This window comes from Salvelinus alpinus, chromosome 17 (genome assembly GCF_045679555.1).
Source record: "Salvelinus alpinus chromosome 17, SLU_Salpinus.1, whole genome shotgun sequence".
Classification (NCBI taxonomy): Eukaryota; Metazoa; Chordata; class Actinopteri; order Salmoniformes; family Salmonidae; genus Salvelinus; species Salvelinus alpinus.
The window spans coordinates 55,058,795-55,083,414 of record NC_092102.1 but is presented as its reverse complement, the minus strand read 5'-3'; the positions used below and the strand labels follow the sequence as shown (position 1 = coordinate 55,083,414).

Here is a 24,620-nt window from a genome sequence, read left to right as displayed (position 1 = left end):
CCCAGGAAAGGGCTGGAAACATCCCATAATAATATATGTCTCCTTAGAAATAAGGTTCATGAAATCGATAACTTGATGACATCAGATAACATTCATATATTAGCCATTTCTGAGAATCACTTAGATCATTAACATGATGATACATCAGTAGCAATACAAAGATATAACATCTATAGAAGAGACAGGAATGCTTATGGGGGAGGTGTTGCTGTATATATTCAGAGCCATATCCCTGTAATGCTTATGGGGGAGGTGTTACTGTATATATTCAGAGTCATATCCCTGTAATGCTTATGGGGGAGGTGTTACTGTATATATTCAGAGCCATATCCCTGTAATGCTTATGGGGGAGGTGTTACTGTATATATTCAGAGCCATATCCCTGTAATGCTTATGGGGGAGGTGTTACTGTATATATTCAGAGCCATATCCCTGTAATGCTTATGGGGGAGGTGTTGCTGTATATATTCAGAGCCATATCCCTGTAATGCTTATGGGGGAGGTGTTGCTGTATATATTCAGAGCCATATCCCTGTAATGCTTATGGGGGAGGTGTTACTGTATATATTCAGAGCCATATCCCTGTAATGCTTATGGGGGAGGTGTTACTGTATATATTCAGAGCCATATCCCTGTAATGCTTATGGGGGAGGTGTTGCTGTATATATTCAGAGCCATATCCCTGTAATGCTTATGGGGGAGGTGTTGCTGTATATATTCAGAGCCATATCCCTGTAATGCTTATGGGGGAGGTGTTACTGTATATATTCAGAGCCATATCCCTGTAATGCTTATGGGGGAGGTGTTACTGTATATATTCAGAGCCATATCCCTGTAATGCTTATGGGGGAGGAGTTACTGTATATATTCAGAGCCATATCCCTGTAATGCTTATGGGGGAGGTGTTACTGTATATATTCAGAGTCATATCCCTGTAATGCTTATGGGGGAGGTGTTACTGTATATATTCAGAGTCATATCCCTGTAATGCTTATGGGGGAGGTGTTGCTGTATATATTCAGAGCCATATCCCTGTAATGCTTATGGGGGAGGTGTTGCTGTATATATTCAGAGCTATATCCCTGTAATGATTATGGGGGAGGTGTTGCTGTATATATTCAGAGCCATATCCCTGTAATGCTTATGGGGGAGGTGTTACTGTATATATTCAGAGCCATATCCCTGTAATGTTTATGGGGGAGGTGTTGCTGTATATATTCAGAGCCATATCCCTGTAATGCTTATGGGGGAGGTGTTACTGTATATATTCAGAGCCATATCCCTGTAATGTTGATGGGGGAGGTGTTACTGTATATATTCAGAGCCATATTCCTGTAATGCTGATGGGGGAGGTGTTACTGTATATATTCAGAGCCATATCCCTGTAATGTTTATGGGTGAGGTGTTACTGTATATATTCAGAGCCATATCCCTGTAATGTTTATGGGGGAGGTGTTGCTGTATATTATCAGAGTCATATCCCTGTAATGCTTATGGGGGAGGAGTTACTGTATATATTCAGAGCCATATCCCTGTCATGCTTATGGGGGAGGTGTTACTGTATATATTCAGAGCCATATCCCTGTAATGTTTATGGGGGAGGTGTTGCTGTATATTATCAGAGTCATATCCCTGTAATGCTTATGGGGGAGGTGTTACTGTATATATTCAGAGCCAATACCCTGTAATGCTTATGGGGGAGGTGTTGCTGTATATATTCAGAGCCATATCCCTGTAATGCTTATGGGGGAGGTGTTACTGTATATATTCAGAGCCACGTCCCTGTAATGCTTATGGGGGAGGTGTTGCTGTATATATTCAGAGCCATATCCCTGTAATGCTCATGGGGGAGGTGTTGCTGTATATATTCAGAGCCATATCCCTGTAATGCTTATGGGGGAGGTGTTACTGTATATATTCAGAGCCATATCCCTGTAATGCTTATGGGGGAGGTGTTGCTGTATATATTCAGAGCCATATCCCTGTAATGCTTATGGGGGAGGTGTTACTGTATATATTCAGAGCCATATCCCTGTAATGCTTATGGGGGAGGTGTTACTGTATATATTCAGAGCCATATCCCTGTAATGCTTATGGGGGAGGTGTTGCTGTATATATTCAGAGCCATATCCCTGTAATGCTTATGGGGGAGGTGTTACTGTATATATTCAGAGCCACGTCCCTGTAATGCTTATGGGGGAGGTGTTACTGTATATATTCAGAGCCACATCCCTGTAATGATTATGGGGGAGGTGTTGCTGTATATATTCAGAGCCATATCCCTGTAATGATTATGGGGGAGGTGTTGCTGTATATATTCAGAGCCATATCCCTGTAATGCTTATGGGGGAGGTGTTACTGTATATATATATTCAGAGCCATATCCCTGTAATGCTTATGGGGGAGGTGTTACTGTATATATTCAGAGCCATATCCCTGTAATGATTATGGGGGAGGTGTTGCTGTATATATATATATTCAGAGCCATATCCCTGTAATGCTTATGGGGGAGGTGTTGCTGTATATATATATTCAGAGCCATATCCCTGTAATGCTTATGGGGGAGGTGTTACTGTATATATTCAGAGCCATATCCCTGTAATGATTATGGGGGAGGTGTTACTGTATATATTCAGAGCCATATCCCTGTAATGCTTATGGGGGAGGTGTTACTGTATATATTCAGAGCCATATCCCTGTAATGCTTATGGGGGAGGTGTTACTGTATATATTCAGAGCCATATCCCTGTAATGCTTATGGGGGAGGTGTTACTGTATATATTCAGAGCCATATCCCTGTAATGCTTATGGGGGAGGTGTTACTGTATATATTCAGAGCCATATCCCTGTAATGCTTATGGGGGAGGTGTTGCTGTATATATTCAGAGCCACATCCCTGTAATGTTTATGGGGGAGGTGTTACTGTATATATTCAGAGCCATATCCCTGTAATGCTTATGGGGAGGTGTTGCTGTATATATTCAGAGCCATATCCCTGTAATGCTTATGGGGGAGGTGTTACTGTATATATTCAGAGCCATATCCCTGTAATGCTTATGGGGGAGGTGTTACTGTATATATTCAGAGCCATATCCCTGTAATGCTTAGAGAAGATCTTACGTCAAGTGTTATTGAAGTGTTGTGGTTGCAGGTTCACTTGGCACATCTAAAGCCTTTTCTTTTGGGGTGTTGCTATAGGCCACCAAGTGCTAACAGTCAGTATCTAAATGATATGTGTGAAATGCTTGATAGTGAACGTGATGTAAACAGGTCTTGGGGGGACCTGAATATTGATTGGTTACCATGAAGCTGTCTGCTCAAGAGGAGCTTCTCACTGTAACCAGTGTCTGTAATCTGGTTCAGGTTATTAATCAACCTACCAGGGTGTTTACAAACACTACAGGAACAACATCATCCACATGTATCGATCACATGTTTACTAATACTGTAGAACGTTGTTCTAAAGCTGTATCCGTACCCATTGGATGCAGTGATCACAACATAGTGGCTATATCCAGGAAAGACAACGTTCCAACAGCTGGACCTAAAATAGTGTATAAGAGATCATATAAAACATTTTGCTGTGACTCTTATGTGGATGATGTTAAAAATATTTGTCGGTCTGATGTGATTAATGAGGAGCATCCAGACGCTGCACTTAATGAATTTATGAAATTGCTTCGTCCGATTATTGCTAAACATTCACCTGTTAAGAAACTGACTGTTAGAACTGTTAAGGCTCCATGAGGAATTGAAAAACTGTATGGTTGAAAGAGATGGGGCAAAAGGAGTGGCTAATTTAGTCTGGCTGCACATCTGCCTGGCTGACTTAATGGAAATTGAGAAATGATGTGACTAAACTCAACAAAAATAAGAAACTGTATTATGAAGCCAAGATCAATGACATAAAGAATGATGGGAAAAAAACTTGAGTACTTTAAATGATGGGCAGAAAGACTCATTCAACTCCATCTTTCATCCAATCAGATGCCTTATTCATAACAAAACCAATTATGTGGTAAAGCGGCCTTTACTGGTCCTAACAGCAGACCTATCAGCTTGCTGCCAGCTACAAACTGTTGGACCAAATCAACAACAGACTTACAGTGTGCTTATAGAGGACACTCAGCATGTACGGCACTGACACAAATGACTGATTGAAAGAAATTGATAAGAAGAAGATTGTGGGAGCTGTACTGTTAGATTTCAGTGCAGCCTTTGATATTATTGACAAAACATAAGTGTTGTGGGTTTTCACCCACATTGTGGATTCAGAGCCATCTATCTAATAGAACTGAAAAGCTTTTCTTTAATGGAAGCTTCTCTAATGTCAAACATGTAAAGTGTAGTGTACCGCAGGGCAGCTCTCTAGGCCGTCTACAGTTTTCTATTTTTTACCAATGACCTGCCACTGGCATTAAACAAAGCATGTGTGTCCATGTATGCTGATGATTCAACCATATACGAATCAGCGACCACAGCTAATGAAGTCACTGAAACCCTTAAAGAGTTGCAGTCTGTTGGAATGGGTGGCCAGTAATAAACTGGTCCTGAACATCTCTAAAACTAAGAGCATTGTATTTGGTACAAATCATTCCCTAAGTTCTATACCTCAGCTGAATCTGGTAATGAATGGTGTGGCTGTTGAACAAGTTGAGGAGACTAAATTACTTGGTTTTACATTAGATTGTAAACTGTCATGGTCAAAACTTATAGATTCAATGGTTGTAAAGATGGGGAGAGGTCTGTCTGTAATAAATAGATGTTCTGCTTTTTTGACACCACACTCCACAAAGCAAGTTCTGCAGACTCTAGTTTTGTCTAATCTTGATTATTGTCCAGTCATGTGGTCCAGTGCTGCAAGGAAAGACCTAGTTAAGCTGCAGCTGGCCCAGAACAGAGCAGCACGTGCTGCTCTTCATTGTAATCAGAGGGTTGATATAAATACTAATCATGCCAGTCTCTCTTGGCTAAGAGTTGAGGAGAGACTGACTGCATCACGACTTCTTTTTATAAGAAACATTAATGTGTTGAAAATCCCAAATTGTTTGCATAGTCAACTTACACACAGCTCTGACACACACACTTACCCCACCAGACATGCCACCAGGGGTCTCTTCACTAGTCCCCAAAACCAGAACAAATTCAAGAAAGCGTACAGTATTATATAGAGCCCTTATTGCTCAAATAAACAGCAAACCTGGTTTATAAAAACAGATAAAGCAACACCTCTCCCCTATTTGACCCAGATAGTTTGTGTGTATGCATTGATACAGTTGAAGTCGGAAGTTTACATACACCTTAGCCAAATACATTTAAATTCAGTTTATCACAATTCCTGACATTTAATCCTAGTAAAAATTCCCTGTCTTAGGTCAGTTAGGATCACCACTTTATTTTAAGAATGTGAAATGTCAGAATAATAGTAGAGAGAATTATTTATTTCAGCTTTAATTTCTTTCATCACATTCCCAGTGGGTCAGAAGTTTACATACACTCAATTAGTATTTGGTAGCATTGTCTTTAAATTGTTTAATTAACTTGAGTCAAACATTTCAGGTAGCCTTCCACAAGCTTCCCACAATAAGTTGGGTGAATTTTGGCCCATTCCTCCTGACAGAGCTGGTGTAACTGAGTCAGGTTTGTAGGCCTCCTTGTTCGCACACGCTTTTTCAGTTCTGCCCACAAATGTTCTAAAGGATTGAGGTCATGGCTTTGTGATGGCCACTCCAATACCTTGACTTTGTTGTCCTTAAGCCATTTTGCCACAACGTTGGAAGTATGCTTGGGGTCATTGTCCATTTGGAAGACCCATTTGCCATCAAGCTTTAACTTCCTGACTGATGTCTTGAGATGTTGCTTCAATATATCCGCCTCATGATGCCATCTATTTTGTGAAGTGCACCAGTCCCTCCTGCAGCAAAGCACCCCCACAACATGATGCTGCCACCCCCGTGCTTCACGGTTGGGATGGTGTTCTTCGGCTTGCAAGACTCCCCCTTTTTCCTCCAAACATAACGATGGTCATTATGGCCAAACAGTTCTATTTTTGTTTCATCAGACCAGAGGACATTTCTCCAAAAAGTACGATCTTTGTCCCCATGTGCAGTTGCAAACCGTAGTCTGGCTTTTTTATGGCGGTTTTGGAGCAGTGGCTTCTTCCTTGCTGAGCGGCTTTTCAGGTTATGTCAATATAGGACTCGTTTTACTGTGGATATAGATACTTTTGTACCTGTTTCCTCCAGCATCTTCACAAGGTCCTTTGCTGCTGTTCTGGGATTGATTTGCACTTCTCACCAAAGTACGTTCATCTCTAGGAGACAGAACGCGTCTCCTTCCTGAGCGGTATGACGGCTGCGTGGTCCCATGGTGTTTATACTTGTGTACTATTGTCTGTACAGATGAACGTGGTACCTTCAGGCGTTTGGATATTTCTCCCAAGGATGAACCAGACTTGTGGAGGTCTACAATTATTTTTCTGAGGTCTTGGCTGATTTCTTTTGATTTTCCCATGATGTCAAGAAAAGAGGCACTGAGTTTGAAGGTATGCCTTGAAATACAGGTACACCTCCAATTGACTCAAATGATGTCAATTACCCTATCAGAAGCTTCTGAAGCCATAGCATTTTCTGGAATTTTCCAAGCTGTTTAAAGGCACAGTCAACTTAGTGTATGTAAACTTCTCACCCACTGGAATTGTGATACAGTGAAATAATCTGTCTGTAAACAATCGTTGGGAAAATAAAAATGTTCATGCCCAAAGTAGATGTCCTAACCAACTTGCCAAAACTATAGTTTGTTAACAAGAAATGTGTGGAGTGGTTGAAAAACGAGTTTTAATGACTCCAACCTAAGTGTATGTAAACTTCTGACTTCAACTGTGTGTGTGTGTATATATATATATATATAGGGGGGAGGAGACGGGAATGTTCCTATGAAAACGTTGGTTAATGACCTAATGAGAACGTTCTCTAAAGTTGAGGGAACGTTTGTTAATTGGGTCGAAGTCCTCAGGGGCTGAACAGAATAAAGACATGAATTCTTGTTCCTAGTTTAGAGGTAAGTGGACCTAACCTTGGTTGGGTTGGGAGGCGCTGCCCTAATGTGTTGCAGTGGCATCATTTCAGCTGAACCTGTTGGTATTGCTGGAGAGAGTGTGATGAACAGTAGAGGATTTTTATTAGTTACAAAACCACAGGTAGCGTAGTACTGCAGTGGATATGAACAACAGAAACATTAATTAGAGCTACAGTAGGGGTACATGTGTTACATTTTGTCCAAATGTCCCGTGTGGCTCAGTGGATGGAGCAAGGCACTGGCAACGCCACAGTTGTGGGTTCGATTCCCACGGGGGACCAGTACCAATGGAAATGTATGCACTCACTAAGTGGCTCTGGATAAGAGCGTCTGCTAAACCCCCCCCCCCCCCCCCTCAGGGCTGCATGCGGATGGCCCCGTCCAGCCTGATGACCTCTCCATTGATCATGGGGTTCTCAGCCAGTGATGTCACCAGGTGGGCAAACTCTGCAGGGTCTCCCAGGCGGGACGGGAAGGGAACCTGGCGGGCCAGGAACGACTGCACCTGGGGAGGGAGAGAGAGGTGGGGGGGGTTAGTATAGAGAGAGAGGTGGGGGGGGGGTTAGTATAGAGAGAGAGGTGGGGGGGTTAGTATAGAGAGAGGTGGGGGGGGGTTAGTATAGAGAGAGGTGGGGGGGGGTTAGTATAGAGAGAGGTGGGGGGGGTTAGTATAGAGAGGGAGGTGGGGGGGTTAGTATAGAGAGAGAGGTGGGGGGTTAGTATAGAGAGAGAGGTGGGGGGTTAGTATAGAGAGAGAGGTGGGGGGTTAGTATAGAGAGAGAGATGGGGGGGTTAGTATAGAGAGAGAGGTGGGGGGGTTAGTATAGAGAGAGAGGGGGGGGGGTAGTATAGAGAGAGAGGTGGGGGGGTTAGTATAGAGAGAGAGGTGTGGGGGTTAGTATAGAGAGAGGTGGGGGGTTAGTATAGAGAGAGAGGTGGGGGGGGGTTAGTATAGAGAGAGGTGGGGGGTTAGTATAGAGAGAGAGGTGGGGGGGTTAGTATAGAGAGAGAGGGGGGGGTTAGTATAGAGAGAGAGGGGGGGGGTTAGTATAGAGAGAGAGGTGGGGGGTTAGTATAGAGAGAGAGGTGAGGTATAGCGAGGTGTATAGAGAGGGGGTGTTTAATATACCTTCTCAGGTAGACCTGCCAGGAGAGGAGTAGCAAACAGACCTGGGGAAGGAAGGAGGGCTCATGTTAATGTCTCACTGATTAAATGTTTCAAGATGCTGAATACGTGCCAATTACCATCTGCTGAATACGAATACGCGCCCAATACCATCCGCTGTGGCGTGACCAATACCATCTGATTAGTACGAATACGCGCCCAATACCATCTGATTAGTACGAATACGCGCCCAATACCATCTGATTAGTACGAATACGCGCCCAATACCATCTGATTAGTACGAATACGCGCCCAATACCATCTGCTAAATACGAATACGCGCCCAATACCATCTGCTGAATACGAATACGCGCCCAATACCATCTGATTAGTACGAATACGCGCCCAATCCATCTGCTGAATACGAATACGCGCCCAATACCATCTGCTGAATACGAATACGCGCCCAATACCATCTGCTGAATACGAATACGCGCCCAATACCATCTGCTGAATACGAATACGCGCCCAATACCATCTGCTGAATACGCGCCCAATACCATCTGCTGAATACGCGCCCAATACCATCTGCTGGATACGCGCCCAATACCATCTGCTGAATACCAATACGCGCCCAATACCATCTGCTGAATACGCGCCCAATACCATCTGTTAAATAGAATACGTGCCCAATACCATCTGCTAAATACGAATACGCGCCCAATACCATCTGCTGAATACGAATACGCGCCCAATACCATCTGCTGAATACGAATACGCGCCCAATACCATCTGATTAGTACGAATACGCGCCCAATCCATCTGCTGAATACGAATACGCGCCCAATACCATCTGCTGAATACGAATACGCGCCCAATACCATCTGCTGAATACGAATACGCGCCCAATACCATCTGCTGAATACGAATACGCGCCCAATACCATCTGATTAGTACGAATACGCGCCCAATACCATCTGCTGAATACCAATACGCGCCCAATACCATCTGCTGAATACACGCCCAATACCATCTGCTGGATACGCGCCCAATACCATCTGCTGGATACGCGCCCAATACCATCTGCTGAATACCAATACGCGCCCAATACCATCTGCTGAATACGCGCCCAATACCATCTGTTAAATAGAATACGCGCCCAATACCATCTGCTGAATACGAATACGCGTTCAATACCATCTGCTGAATACGAATACGCGCCCAATACCATCTGATTAGTACGAATACGCGCCCAATACCATCTGCTAAATACGAATACGCGCCCAATACCATCTGATTAGTACGAATACGCGCCCAATACCATCTGCTAAATACGAATACGCGCCCAATACCATCTGCTGAATACGCGCCCAATACCATCTGTTAAATAGAATACGCGCCCAATACCATCTGCTGAATACGAATACGCGTTCAATACCATCTGCTGAATACGAATACGCGCCCAATACCATCTGATTAGTACGAATACGCGCCCAATACCATCTGCTAAATACGAATACGCGCCCAATACCATCTGATTAGTACGAATACGCGCCCAATACCATCTGATTAGTACGAATACGCGCCCAATACCATCTGCTGAATACGAATACGCGCCCAATACCATCTGCTGAATACGCGCCCAATACCATCTGCTGAATACCAATTACGCGCCCAATACCATCTGCTGAATACGAATACGCGCTGAATACCAATACTCGCCCAATACCATCTGCTGAATACGAATACGCGCCCAATACCATCTGCTGAATACCAATACGTGCCCAATACCATCTGCTAAATACGAATACGCGCCCAATACCATCTGCTGAATACGAATACGCGCCCAATACCATCTGCTAAATACGAATACGCGCCCAATACCATCTGCTAAATACGAATACGCGCCTAATACCATCTGATTAGTACGAATACGCGCCCAATACCATCTGCTAAATACGAATACGCGCCCAATACCATCTGATTAGTACGAATACGCGCCCAATACCATCTGCTAAATACGAATACGCGCCCAATACCATCTGATTAGTACGAATACGCGCCCAATACCATCTGATTAGTACGAATACGCGCCCAATACCATCTGCTGAATACGAATACGCGCCCAATACCATCTGCTGAATACGCGCCCAATACCATCTGCTGAATACGCGCCCAATACCATCTGCTGAATACGCGCCCAATACCATCTGCTGAATACGAATACGCGCTGAATACCAATACTCGCCCAATACCATCTGCTGAATACCAATACGCGCCCAATACCATCTGCTAAATACGCGCCCAATACCATCTGCTAAATACGCGCCCAATACCATCTGCTGAATACGCGCCCAATACCATCTGCTAAATACGCGCCCAATACCATCTGCTGAATACGCGCCCAATACCATCTGCTAAATACGAATACGCGCCCAATACCATCTGCTGAATACGAATACGCGCCCAATACCATCTGATTAGTACGAATACGCGCCTAATACCATCTGATTAGTACGAATACGCGCCCAATACCATCTGCTAAATACGAATACGCGCCCAATACCATCTGCTAAATACGAATACGCGCCCAATACCATCTGATTAGTACGAATACGCGCCCAATACCATCTGCTAAATACGAATACGCGCCCAATACCATCTGCTGAATACGAATACGCGCCCAATACCATCTGCTAAATACGAATACGCGCCCAATACCATCCGCTGAAGGCGCGACCTATACCATCTGATCAATACGTGATCAATACCATCCGCTGAATACGAATACGCGCCCAATGCCATCTGCTGAATATGTGACCAATACCATCTGATCAATACCATCTGTTCAATACGTATATGTGACCAATACCATCTGATCAATACGTGACCAATACCATCTGATCAATACGTGACCAATACGTGACCAATATCATTTGACCAATACCAATTGATTTGATTTATATACTGTGTGTGTGTGTCTGTATACAGTGTGTGTGTGTGTGTACTGACCGGGTGCTATAGTAACCACTCTGATGCCCATAGGTGCCAGGTCTCTAGCGATGGGTAGAGTCATTCCTACGATACCTCCTTTAGATGCAGAGTACGCTGCCTGGCCCACCTAGAGAGAGAGAAGGGTAGAGTCATTCCTACGATACCTCCTTTAGATGCAGAGTACGCTGCCTGGCCCACCTAGAGAGAGAGAAGGGTAGAGTCATTCCTACGATACCTCCTTTAGACGCAGAGTACGCTGCCTGGCCCACCTAGAGAGAGAGAAGGGTAGAGTCATTCCTACGATACCTCCTTTAGACGCAGAGTACGCTGCCTGGCCCACCTAGAGAGAGAGAAGGGTAGAGTCATTCCTACGATACCTCCTTTAGACGCAGAGTACGCTGCCTGGCCCACCTAGAGAGAGAGAAGGGTAGAGTCATTCCTACGATACCTCCTTTAGACGCAGAGTACGCTGCCTGGCCCACCTAGAGAGAGAGAAGGGTAGAGTCATTCCTACGATACCTCCTTTAGACGCAGAGTACGCTGCCTGGCCCACCTAGAGAGAGAGAAGGGTAGAGTCATTCCTACGATACCTCCTTTAGACGCAGAGTACGCTGCCTGGCCCACCTAGAGAGAGAGAAGGGTAGAGTCATTCCTACGATACCTCCTTTAGACGCAGAGTACGCTGCCTGGCCCACCTAGAGAGAGAGAAGGGTAGAGTCATTCCTACGATACCTCCTTTAGACGCAGAGTACGCTGCCTGGCCCACCTAGAGAGAGAGAAGGGTAGAGTCATTCCTACGATACCTCCTTTAGACGCAGAGTACGCTGCCTGGCCCACCTAGAGAGAGAGAAGGGTAGAGTCATTCCTACGATACCTCCTTTAGACGCAGAGTACGCTGCCTGGCCCACCTAGAGAGAGAGAAGGGTAGAGTCATTCCTACGATACCTCCTTTAGATGCAGAGTACGCTGCCTGGCCCACCTAGAGAGAGAGAAGGGTAGAGTCATTCCTACGATACCTCCTTTAGATGCAGAGTACGCTGCCTGGCCCACCTAGAGAGAGAGAAGGGTAGAGTCATTCCTACGATACCTCCTTTAGATGCAGAGTACGCTGCCTGGCCCACCTAGAGAGAGAGAAGGGTAGAGTCATTCCTACGATACCTCCTTTAGATGCAGAGTACGCTGCCTGGCCCACCTAGAGAGAGAGACGGGTAGAGTCATTCCTACGATACCTCCTTTAGACGCAGAGTACGCTGCCTGGCCCACCTAGAGAGAGAGAAGGGTAGAGTCATTCCTACGATACCTCCTTTAGACGCAGAGTACGCTGCCTGGCCCACCTAGAGAGAGAGACGGGTAGAGTCATTCCTACGATACCTCCTTTAGACGCAGAGTACGCTGCCTGGCCCACCTAGAGAGAGATAGAGAAGGGTAGAGTCATTCCTACAATACCTCCTTCAGACAGAGAGTACGCTGCCTGGCCCACCTAGAGAGAGAGACGGGTGGAGTCATTCCTACAATACCTCCTTCAGACAGAGTACGCTGCCTGGCCCACCTAGAGAGAGAGACGGGTGGAGTCATTCCTACGATACCTCCTTCAGACAGAGAGTACGCTGCCTGGCCCACCTAGAGAGAGAGAGACGGGTAGAGTCATTCCTACAATACCTCCTTCAGACAGAGTACGCTGCCTGGCCCACCTAGAGAGAGAGACGGGTGGAGTCATTCCTACGATACCTCCTTCAGACAGAGTACGCAATGCAAATAGTCTGGGTAGCCATTTGATTAGACGTTCAGGAGTCTTATGGCTTGGGGGTAGAAGCTGTTTAAAAGCCTCTTGGACCGAGACTTGGTGCTCCGGTACTGCTTGCCGTGTGGTAGCAGAGAGAACAGTTTATGACTAGGGTGGCTGGAGTCTGACACACCGGAGTCTGACAAATTTTAGGGCCTTCCTCTGACACCGCCTGGTATAGAGGTTCTGGATGGCAGGAAGCTTGGCCCCGGTGATGTACTGGGCCGTACGCCGTACTCTGTAGTGCCTTGTGGTCGGAAGCCGAGCAGTTGCCATACCAGGCAGTGGTGCAACCAGTCAGGATGCAACCAGTCGGGGTGCAACCAGTCGGGGTGCAGCCAGTCGGGGTGCAGCCAGTCGGGGTGCAGCCAGTCGGGGTGCAGCCAGTCGGGATGCAGCCAGTCGGGATGCAGCCAGTCGGGATGCAGCCAGTCGGGATGCAGCCAGTCGGGATGCAGCCAGTCGGGATGCAGCCAGTCGGGATGCAGCCAGTCGGGATGCAGCCAGTCGGGATGCAGCCAGTCGGGATGCAACCAGTCAGGATGCAACCAGTCAGGGTGCAACCAGTCAGGATGCTACCAGTCAGGATGCAACCAGTCAGGATGCAGCCAGTCAGGGTGCAACCAGTCAGGATGCAACCAGTCAGGATGCAACCAGTCAGGATGCTACCAGTCAGGATGCAGCCAGTCAGGATGCAACCAATCAGGATGCTCTCCATGCTGCAGCTGCAGAACTTTGAGGATCTGAGAGCCAAATCTTTTCAGTCTCCTGAGGGGGAATAGGCTTTGTCGTGCCCTCTTCGTGACTGTCTTGGTGTGTTTGGACCGTGATAGTTTGTTGGTGACGTGGACACCGAGGAACTTGAAGCTCTCAACCTGCTCCACTACAGCCCCGTCGATGAGAATGGGGGGCGTGCTCGGTCCTCCTTTTCCTGTAGTCCACCATCATCTCCATTGTCTTGATCACGTTGAGGGAGAGGTTGATATCCTGGCACCACATGGCCAGGTCTCTGACCTCCTCATAGGCTGTCTCGTCATTGTCGGTGATCAGGCCTACAGCACTGTTGTGTGTGCAAACTTGATGGTGTTGGAGTCGTGCCTGGCCACACAGTCGTGGGTGAACAGGGAGTACAGGAGGGGACTGCGCACGCACCCCTGAGGGGCCCCCGTGTTGAGGATCAGCATGGCGGATGTGTTGTTACCTACCCTTACCACCTGGGTGTGGCCCATCAGGAAGTCCAGGATCCAGTTGCAGAGGGAGGTGTTTAGTCCCAGGGTCCTTAGTGATGAGCTTTGTGGGCACTATGGTGTTGAACGCTGAGCTGTATTCAATGAACAGCATTCTCACATAGGTGTTCCTTTTGTCCAGGTGGGAAACTACAGTGTGGAGTGCAATAGAAATGGCATCATCTGTGGATCTGTTTGGGCGGTATGCGAATTGGAGTAGGTCTAGGGTTTCTGGGATAATGGTGTTGATGTGAGCCATGACCAGCCTTTCAAAGCACTTCATGGCTGCAGATGTGAGTGCTACAGGTCGGTAGTCATTTAGGCAGGTTACCTTAGTGTTCTTGGGCACAGGGACTGTGTTGGTATTACAGACTCAGACAGGGAGAGGTTGAAAATGTCAGTGAAGACAGTTGGTGCACATGCTCGCAGTACAGGTTATGGTAATCCGTCTGGCCCAGCAGCCTTCTGAATGTTGACATGTTTAAAGGTCTTACATCGGCTACGGAGAGCGTGATCACACAGTCGTCTGGAACAGCTGGTGCTCTCATGCATGTTTCAGTGTTACTTGCCTCGAAGCGAGCATAGAAGTTATCTAGCTCATCTGGTAGGCTCGTGTCACTGGGCAGCTCTCGGCTGTGCTTCCTTTTGTAGTCTGTAATAGTTTGCAAGCCCTGCCACATCCGACGAGCGTCGGAGCCGGTGAAGTACGACTCAATCTTAGTGTCAGTGATTGTTAGCAGGTTCATGTTGTACTGTTCCGTCATGGGCCACAGTGGCTACCTGTCCGTCATGGGCCACAGTGGCTACCTGTCCGTCATGGGCCACAGTGGCTACCTGTCCGTCATGGGCCACAGTGGCTACCTGTCCGTCATGGGCCACAGTGGCTACCTGTCCGTCATGGGCCACAGTGGCTACCTGTCCGTCATGGGCCACAGTGGCTACCTGTCCGTCATGGGCCACAGTGGCTACCTGTCCGTCATGGGCCACAGTGGCTACCTGTCCGTCATGGGCCACAGTGGCTACCTGTCCGTCATGGGCCACAGTGGCTACCTGTCCGTCATGGGCCACAGTGACTACCTGTCGGTCATGGGCCACAGTGGCTACCTGTCCATCAGAGGCCACAGGTGTGTGTGTGTACCTGTCCATCATAGGCCACAGGTGTGTGTGTGTACCTGTCCATCATAGACCACAGGTGTGTGTGTGTGTACCTGTCCATCATAGGCCACAGGTGTGTGTGTGTGTGTACCTGTCCATCATAGGCCACAGGTGTGTGTGTGTGTGTACCTGTCCATCATAGGCCACAGGTGTGTGTGTGTGTGTGTGTGTACCTGTCCATCATAGGCCACAGGTGTGTGTGTGTGTGTGTGTACCTGTCCATCATAGGCCACAGGTGTGTGTGTGTGTGTGTGTACCTGTCCATCATAGGCCACAGGTGTGTGTGTGTGTGTACCTGTCCATCATAGGCCACAGGTGTGTGTGTGTGTGTGTGTGTACCTGTCCATCATAGGCCACAGGTGTGTGTGTGTGTGTACCTGTCCATCATAGGCCGCTACACTAGCTGTGTTGATGATACAGCCTCTGTGTCCGTCTGCGTCTGGTTCGTTCTTCCCCATCTCACCAACAGCCAATCGGATCACATTAAACGTCCCCGCGATGTTCACCTACACACACACACAAAGTTTTAAAGTATGTGAGATTTCCAGAACTGCCAATGTGAACAAGGGTTTAGATGTTAAGTCCCCTATTTGGAGGGCTGTGAGCAGAGGGCTGTGAGCAGAGGGCTGTGAGCAGAGGGCTGTGAGCAGAGGGCTGTGAGCAGAGGGCTGTGAGCAGAGGGCTGTGAGCAGTTCCGATTGATATGTGTAGAAAGCGCTCTGTGACCGGCGTAGGGTCCCATGTCTTCCAATACCAGAAAGCCTCTCCGCTGGCGAGAAGTGGCAGGTTTCAGACCCTACATTTGCATAGGGAGGGATATCGCATTTTCTAGCCTATCCAGACAAAATGAACAATTTCCTGTGCCTAAAACTCACAGCTCCGCCTAAAATAGCACATACAGTTGAAGTCAGAAGTTTACATACACCTAAGCCAAATACATTTAAGCTCAGTTTCACAATTCCTGACATTTAATCCTAGTAAAAATTCCCTGTCTTAGGTCAGTTAGGATCACCACTTTATTTTAAGAATGTGAAATGTCAGAATAATAGTAGAGAGAATGATTTATTTCTGCTTTTATTTCTTTCATCACATTCCCAGTGGGTCAGAAGTTTACATACACTCAATTAGTATTTGGTAGCATTGCCTTTAAATTGTTTAACTTGGGTCAAACGTTTCAGGTAGCCTTCCACAAGCTTCCCACAATAAGTTGGGTGAATTTTGGCCCATTCCTCCTGACAGAGCTGGTGTAACTGAGTCAGGTTTGTAGGCCTCCTTGCTCGCACATGCTTTTTCAGTTCTGCCTACAAATTTTCTATAGGATTGAGGTCAGGACTTTGTGATGGTCACTCCAATACCTTGACTTTGTTGTCCTTAAGCCATTTTGCCACAACTTTGGAAGTATGCTTGGGGTCATTGTCCATTTGGAAGACCAATTTGCGACCAATCTTTAACTTCCTGACTGATGTCTTGAAATGTTGCTTCAATATATCCACATAATTTTCCCTCTTAATGATTTCATCTATTTTGTGAAGTGCACCAGTCCCTCCTGCAGCAAAGCATCCCCACAACATGATGCTGCCACCCCCGTGCTTCACGGTTGGGATGGTGTTCTTCGGCTTGCAAGCCTCCCCCTTTTTCCTCCAAACAAAACGATGGTCATTATGGCCAAACAGTTCTATTTTTGTTTCATCAGACCAGAGGACATTTCTCCAAAAAGTACGATCTTTGTCCCCATGTGCAGTTGCAAACCGTAGTCTGGCTTTTTTTATGGCGGTTTTGGAGCAGTGGCTTCTTCCTTGCTGAGCGGCCTTTCATGTTATGTCGACATAGGACTCGTTTTACTGTGGATATAGATACTTTTGTACCGGTTTCCTCCAGCATCTTCACAAGGTCCTTTGCTGTTGTTCTGGGATTGATTTGCACTTTTCTCACCAAAGTACGTTAAAAAAAATCTGATGTCTTGGCTGATTTCTTTTGATTTTCCCATGATGTGAAGCAAAGAGGCACTGAGTTTGAAGGTAGGACTTGAAATACATCAACAGGTACACCTCCAATTGACTCAAATGATGTCAATTAGCCTATTAGAAGCTTCTAAAGCCATGACATCATTTTCTGGAATTTTCCAAGCTGTTTAAAGGCACAGTCAACTTAGTGTATGTAAACTTCTGACCCACTGGAATTATGATACAGTGAATTATAAGTGAAATAATCTGTCTGTAAACAATTGTTGGAAAAATTACTTGTGTCATGCACAAAGTAGATGTCCTAACCGACTTGCCAAAACTATAGTTTGTTAAAAGAAATTTGTGGAGTGGTTGAAAAACTAGTTTTAATGACTCAAACTAAGTTTATGTAAACTTCCAACTTCACCTGTATGAAACGGGAGAGTTCAGTGGATAAAATACTATACAAAACAAAACACAACATGCAACAATTAACGATTTTACCAAGTTAGGTTCATATATGGAAATCAGTCAACTGAAATCAATTCATTAGGCCCTAATCTATGGATTTCACATGACTGGGCAGGAGCGCAGCCATAGGCCCACCCACTTGGGAGCCAGGCCCACCCAATCAGAATGAGTTTTTGCCCCACAAAAGGCCTTATTAGAGACAGAAATACTCTGGAGTTTCATCAGCTGTCCGGGTGGCTGGTCTCAGAGGATCCCGCACGCGAAGAAGCCGGATATGGAGGTTCTGGGCTGGCATGGTTACACGTAGTCTGCGGTTGGAGGCCGGCTGAACGTACTGCAAAATTCTCTCAAACATTGTAGGCGGCTTATGTTAGAGAAAGTAATATAAAAAAAATGGCAACATCGCTGGTGGACATTCCTGCAGTCAGCATGCCAATTGTACACTCCCTCAAAGCTCGAGACATCTGTGGCATTGTGTTGTGTGACAATACTGCACATTTTAGAGTGGTCTTTTATTGTCCACAGCACAAGGTGCACCTGTGTAATGATCATGCTGTTAAATCAGCTTCTTGATATGCCATACCTGTCAGGTGGATTGATTATCTTGGCAAAGAAGAAATGCTCACTAACAGGGATATAAACAAATTTGCACACAAAATTCGAGAACTATGCTTTTGTGAGTATGGCCCAAAAAAAAATTCTTAAGCTCATGAAACATGGGACCAACAGTTTACATGTTGCGTTCATATTTTTGTTCAATATAGTTTCATCTTGCTAGGATTTACAGCCCTCAACATGAAAACAAATACTAAATCCATTGTAAGTGCTGTTATTGTGAAGTGGAAACGTCTAGGAACAACAACCTGCCTCAATGCATAATGCCAACTGTAAAGTTTGGTGGAGGAGGAATAATGGTCTGGGACTGTTTTTCATGGTTCAGACTAAGCCCCTTAGTTCCAGTGAAGGAAAATCTTGACATTCTAGATGATTCCAACATTGTGGCAACAGTTTGGGGAAGGCCCTTTCCTGTTTCAGCATGACAATGCCCCCATGCACAAAGCGAGGTCCATGCAGAAACGGTTTGTCGAGATCAGTGTGGAAGAACTTGACTGGCCTGCACAGAGCCCTAACCTCAACCCCATAAAACACCTTTGGGATGAATTGGAACGCCAACTGCGAGCCAGGACTAATCGCCCAACATCAGTGCCTGACCTCACTAATGCTCTTGTGGCTGAATGGAAGCAAGTCCCCACAGCAATGTTCCAACGTCTAGTGGAAAGCCTTCCCAGAAGAGTGGAGGCTGTTATAGCAGCAAAGGGGGGACCAACTCCATATTAATGACTTCCCAGAAGAGTGGAGGCTGTTATAGCAGCAAAGGGGGGACCAGCTCCATATTAATGACTTCCCAGAAGAGTGGAGGCTGTTATAGCAGCAAAGGGGGGACCAACTCCATATTAATGCCTTCCCAGAAGAGTGGAGGCTGTTATAGCAGCAAAGGGGGGGACCAACTCCATATTAATGACTTCCCAGAAGAGTGGAGGCTGTTATAGCAGCAAAGGGGGGACCAACTCCATATTAATGACTTCCCAGAAGAGTGGAGGCTGTTATAGCAGCAAAGGGGGGACCAACTCCATATTAATGACTTCCCAGAAGAGTGGAGGCTGTTATAGCAGCAAAGGGGGGACCAACTCCATTTTAATGACTTCCCAGAAGAGTGGAGGCTGTTATAGCAGCAAGGGGGGGACCAACTCCATATTAATGCCTTCCCAGAAGAGTGGAGGCTGTTATAGCAGCAAAGGGGGGACCAACTCCATATTAATGACTTCCCAGAAGAGTGGAGGCTGTTATTGCAGCAAAGGGGGGACCAACTCCATATTAATGACTTCCCAGAAGAGTGGAGGCTGTTATAGCAGCAAAGGGGGGACCAACTCCATATTAATGACTTCCCAGAAGAGTGGAGGCTGTTATAGCAGCAAAGGGGGGGACCAACTCCATATTAATGCTCATGATTCTGGAATGAGATGTTAGACAAGCAGGTGTCCTCATACTGTTGGTAATGTGGTGTATGCTACATTCATTTCTAATAAACAGTCTGACAGTAGGTTCAGTAAGCAGTAGACAATGTCTTACAGTGATAACTCTAGTGAAGTCTTCTAGACTGTGGGGAACATCCTTTTTGAAGTTATAAGTCTTGACGGCAACGGCGATGCCAGCACAGTTCACCGCCAGGTCCAGCTTCCCAAAGCGCTGCCGGGCCAGCTCCACCGCAGAACGCACATCTGCCTCCGACGTTACCTAGACAACCAGGACACACAGAGGGGCAGGGGTTAGACGTTTCCCAAACTGTCCTGAGCAAAGTACTCCTGAAAGAGGAGTAGGGGTTAAAGGGTAGGGGTCACAGCTTAGGGGGGTCAAATAGTAGGGGGTCCAAGAGTAGGGGTCACAGAGTAGGGGTAAAAGGTAAGACTGTACTCTTGTTTATTCCATGTGTAACTCTGTGCAGTTTGTGTCACACTGCTTTGCTTTATCTTGGCCAGGTCGCAGTTGTAAATGAGAGGGGGGGTTCAAGAGTAAGGGTGGGGTCCAAGAGCAGGGGGCAGAGGGTACAGAGCAGGGGGTAGGGGGTACAGAGCAGGGGGTACAGAGCAGGGGGTACAGAGCAGGGGGTAGGGGGTACAGAGCAGGGGGTACAGAGCAGGGGGCAGGGGGTACAGAGCAGGGGGTAGGGGGTACAGAGCAGGGGGTACAGAGCAGGGGGTACAGAGCAGGGGGTAGGGGGTACAGAGCAGGGGGCAGGGGGTAAAGAGCAAGGGGGTACAGAGCAGGGGGTAGGGGGTACAGAGCAGGGGGTACAGAGCAGGGGGTACAGAGCAGGGGGTACAGAGCAGGGGGTAAAGAGCAAGGGGGTACAGAGCAGGGGGTAAAGAGCAAGGGGGTACAGAGCAGGGGGTACAGAGCAGGGGGTACAGAGCAGGGGGTAGGGGGTACAGAGCAGGGGGTAGGGGGTACAGAGCAGGGGGTACAGAGCAGGGGGCAAAGAGCAAGGGGGTACAGGGCAAGGGCTACAGGGCAAGGGCTACCGGGCAAGGGGGCAGGGGGTACAGAGCAGGGGGCAAAGAGCAAGGGGTACAGGGCAGGGGGTACAGGGCAAGGGGTAAAGAGCAGGGGGTACAGAGCAGGGGGCAGGGGGTAACGAGCAAGGGGTACAGGGCAAGGGGTACAGAGCAGGGGGTACAGGGCAGGGGGTACAGGGCAGGGGGCAGGGGGTAACGAGCAAGGGGTACAGGGCAAGGGGTACAGGGCAGGGGGTACAGGGCAGGGGGCAGGGGGTAAAGAGCAAGGGGTACAGAGCAGGGGGTACAGGGCAGGGGGTACAGAGCAGGGGGTACAGAGCAGGGGGTACAGAGCAGGGGGTACTGAGCAGGGGGTACAGAGCAGGGGGTACAGAGCAGGGGGCACGGAGTACAGAGCAGGGGGTAGGGGGTACAGAGTAGGGGGTAAAGTAAACAGTAGGGGTGAGAGAGAGATTTGGGTTAGAGCTAGGGTTAAGACAGAGCAATGTTCCCTCTAATGTAGTGTTCAGTGAAGGCCTCAGTAGTCTATATGAGGTGTTCAATGACGATCTACAGTAGTCTATATGAGGTGTTCAATGACGATCTACAGTAGTCTATATGAGGTGTTCAATGAAGGCCTACAGTAGTCTATATGAGGTGTTCAGTGAAGGCCTACAGTAGTCTATATGAGGTGTTCAGTGAAGGCCTACAGCAGTCTATATGAGGTGTTCAATGACGATCTACAGTAGTCTATATGAGGTGTTCAATGACAATCTACAGTAGTCTATATGAGGTGTTCAATGAAGGCCTACAGTAGTCTATATGAGGTGTTCAATGAAGGCCTACAGCAGTCTATATGAGGTGTTCAATGAAGGCCTACAGTAGTCTATATGAGGTGTTCAATGAAGGCCTCAGTAGTCTATATGAGGTGTTCAATGACGATCTACAGTAGTCTATATGAGGTGTTCAATGACGATCTACAGTAGTCTATATGAGGTGTTCAATGACAATCTACAGTAGTCTATATGAGGTGTTCAATGAAGGCCTACAGTAGTCTATATGAGGTGTTCAATGAAGGCCTACAGCAGTCTATATGAGGTGTTCAATGAAGGCCTACAGCAGTCTATATGAGGTGTTCAATGAAGGCCTACAGCAGTCTATATGAGGTGTTCAATGAAGGCCTACAGCAGTCTATATGAGGTGTTCAATGAAGGCCTACAGCAGTCTATATGAGGTGTTCAATGAAGGCCTACAGCAGTCTATATGAGGTGTTCAATGACTACTGTAGGCCGTTGTGCTCTGGCTTTGCCTACAACAAAATCACAGACTCAATCCTGTAAAGTGATTTGTTTTGGTTTGTTATATTGAAAAGGGGCTGATATAATGTTGATTCCATCACATAAACATTGATCTATGTAGTGCTATGGGGTGAACTCCGTTTAGTTCAATCTCCTGGGTCTCAGCGTGGTATTTCTTCTGCAGTCCTGGAGGAGGTGCGCCACTTAGAGGGAATATTGGTTAGGGGTGAAAGGTCAGACTCACGTCAGCGGGGGCGAAGGTGCAGCGTTCTCCGAGGCTGGCTGCCAGGGCGTGTCCGTCTGAAGAGGGAAGGTCCAGAATCACGGCACACGCCCCCTGCTGCACCAACCGCTCCACGGTAGCCCGGCCCAGCCCTGACGCTCCGCCTGTCACCAGGCCAACCATACCCTGGGGGTGACATGGTTTAGGTCAGGGGGGACAGACAGACAGACACACTAGGGTGTCCAATCAAAAACACATTTTGACCAATGGGTACAATGTTATTTTGGGTAGATAATTCTCAAAGAAAACCAATGGTTAAAACGTCATGTGTATCATAATCTGTTAAAAGTTATTGGAGTTTTTACTGTACCCTTGTTGGATGACCAGCATTACGGTGACTAAATATATTATAATTGATATCTACATTGATGTGAATCACACTGCTGCTCTCTCATTTAGATATTATAATTGATATCTACATTGATGTGAATCACACTGCTGCTCTCTCATTTAGATATTATAATTGATATCACAGGTACTGACCAAGACCAGGTGGAGAGCTCACATTACACCGGTTTTAAGGTCTCTGCACTGGCTGTCAGTTTTAGAATTAATTTAAAAAGATTATTCTATTGGTTTTTAAATCAATCCAAGATTGTGCACCTCAATACATGTCAGACATGCTTTAAGTTCTGTACCCAGTAGGTCCCTCTGGTCCTCTGGACATTGTTAATAATGTCATGTAGACTAGCCTACCCCCACTGTAGCCTATCTGAGAGCTGTTGGCAAGACCATAAGGTACTGCTTCAAGTCATGTATTGTTGTCTCTACCTTCTTGCCCTTTGTGCTGTTGTCTGTGCCCAATAATGTTTGTACCATGTTTTGTGTTGTCATGTTGTTGTCATGTGTTGCTACTGTGTTGTCATGTTGTGTTGCCGTCTTAGGTCGCTTGTCATGATGTGGGAGGCTCACAATTGGCCCAGCGTCGTCCGGGTTTGGCCCGGGGTAGGTCTCATTGTAAATAAGAATTTGTTCTTAACTGACTTGCCTAGTTAAATAAAGGTGAAATAAATAAATAACATAACTTAAACGAAAAAGTACATTGTGCGCACTACGTCATCACGCGCGGAAGTCCATTTGAAAATGCCCATATTTTCTTTGTGGATTCTAGAATATTCGCATGAAAGTCTGTCGCCAATTGGATGTAAACCTGATTTATAGCCTTCCATAACTGGCAAGCTAACTCGCTTTGCAGCGCACAACATGCAAACCTAACCTGCACCAAATAACCTTCATACAGTCGGACTGTACGTCAATGTGTCAACCAAGGCAACCGCGATTGAGGGAAGGTGCTGTGCACACTGGCATTAGCTAGCAACACAAAATAAACCTGACAATGAGTCCAACTGACAAACTACAGTATCCTCCTCAACTCTAGAGCTAAACCCCCGCTAACATATACCTTCTGATGTGACAGAAATTGAAAACACCAAAGAATCGTAACTGACCAGCTTTCTGCCATAGATAGCTACTAACCTTGATACTTCTAATGTTCGCCATGTCTCCGAGCTCTGCTCACCCGGACGCCGTTACCACCGTGTCGTGAGCAACAATAGTGTATTCGGTGGTTCACCTTCAAAATAAAAGTCACCCTTTGAAACTGTACATACAACAGACTGACTGGAAAGGTGATTTCCCAAAGTCAAACACTTTCCATCAATGTCTCGCCAGCAACGCAAAAACTACTGCCGGGTCACGGAATTTCACCCATTTTCGAAATAAAAGTCCCCCACGTAATAAAAGAAAAATGTCAATAGTCTGTATTTATTAATGATCTATATAAGGGTGTTTTCACACTTGGTCCCTTTCATACAATTCTTGAGAACTCAGTGCGGTACACTGAATTTTTTGTACAGTGTGAACACTCCAGAGGAACTTAGATCCTCAAAAGAGTCCCTGAAGCAAACCGAACTGAGACCATCTCGAGAGGTGGTCTGGGATCAATTCGCTTGAATTCCACAGTTGTGATATCACTTTCTGTGTCAACCAGGGAAAATACACTGAACAATAATATAAACGCAACATACAACAATTTCAACCATTTTACTGAGTTTGGCAGCTACTCTTCCTGAAGTATATTATGGATCCCCATTAGTTCCTGTCAAGGCAGCAGCTACTCTTCCTGGGATTTATTATGGATCTCCATTCGTTCCTGTCAAGGCAGCAGCTACTCTTCCTGGGGTATATTATGGATCCCCATTAGTTCCTGTCAAGGCAGCAGCTACTCTTCCT

At 46.6% G+C, this 24,620-nt stretch overlaps 1 protein-coding gene across 1 annotated transcript; it reads right to left on the bottom strand.

Annotated features, from left to right (window-relative positions):
* Positions 1–7,162: 7,162 nt before the first annotated feature.
* On the bottom strand, positions 7,163–24,065 carry hsd17b10 (hydroxysteroid (17-beta) dehydrogenase 10). The gene is made up of 7 exons (XM_071349444.1): positions 23,865–24,065; positions 22,350–22,514; positions 19,885–20,049; positions 15,718–15,846; positions 11,195–11,303; positions 8,207–8,247; positions 7,163–7,582 (listed from the first exon to the last, which is right to left on the bottom strand). Exons 1-7 carry the CDS (start codon positions 23,886–23,888, stop codon positions 7,433–7,435), a joined length of 783 nt encoding a protein of 260 aa, XP_071205545.1. The 5' UTR covers positions 23,889–24,065; the 3' UTR covers positions 7,163–7,432.
* Between the last annotated feature and the right edge of the window lie 555 nt (positions 24,066–24,620).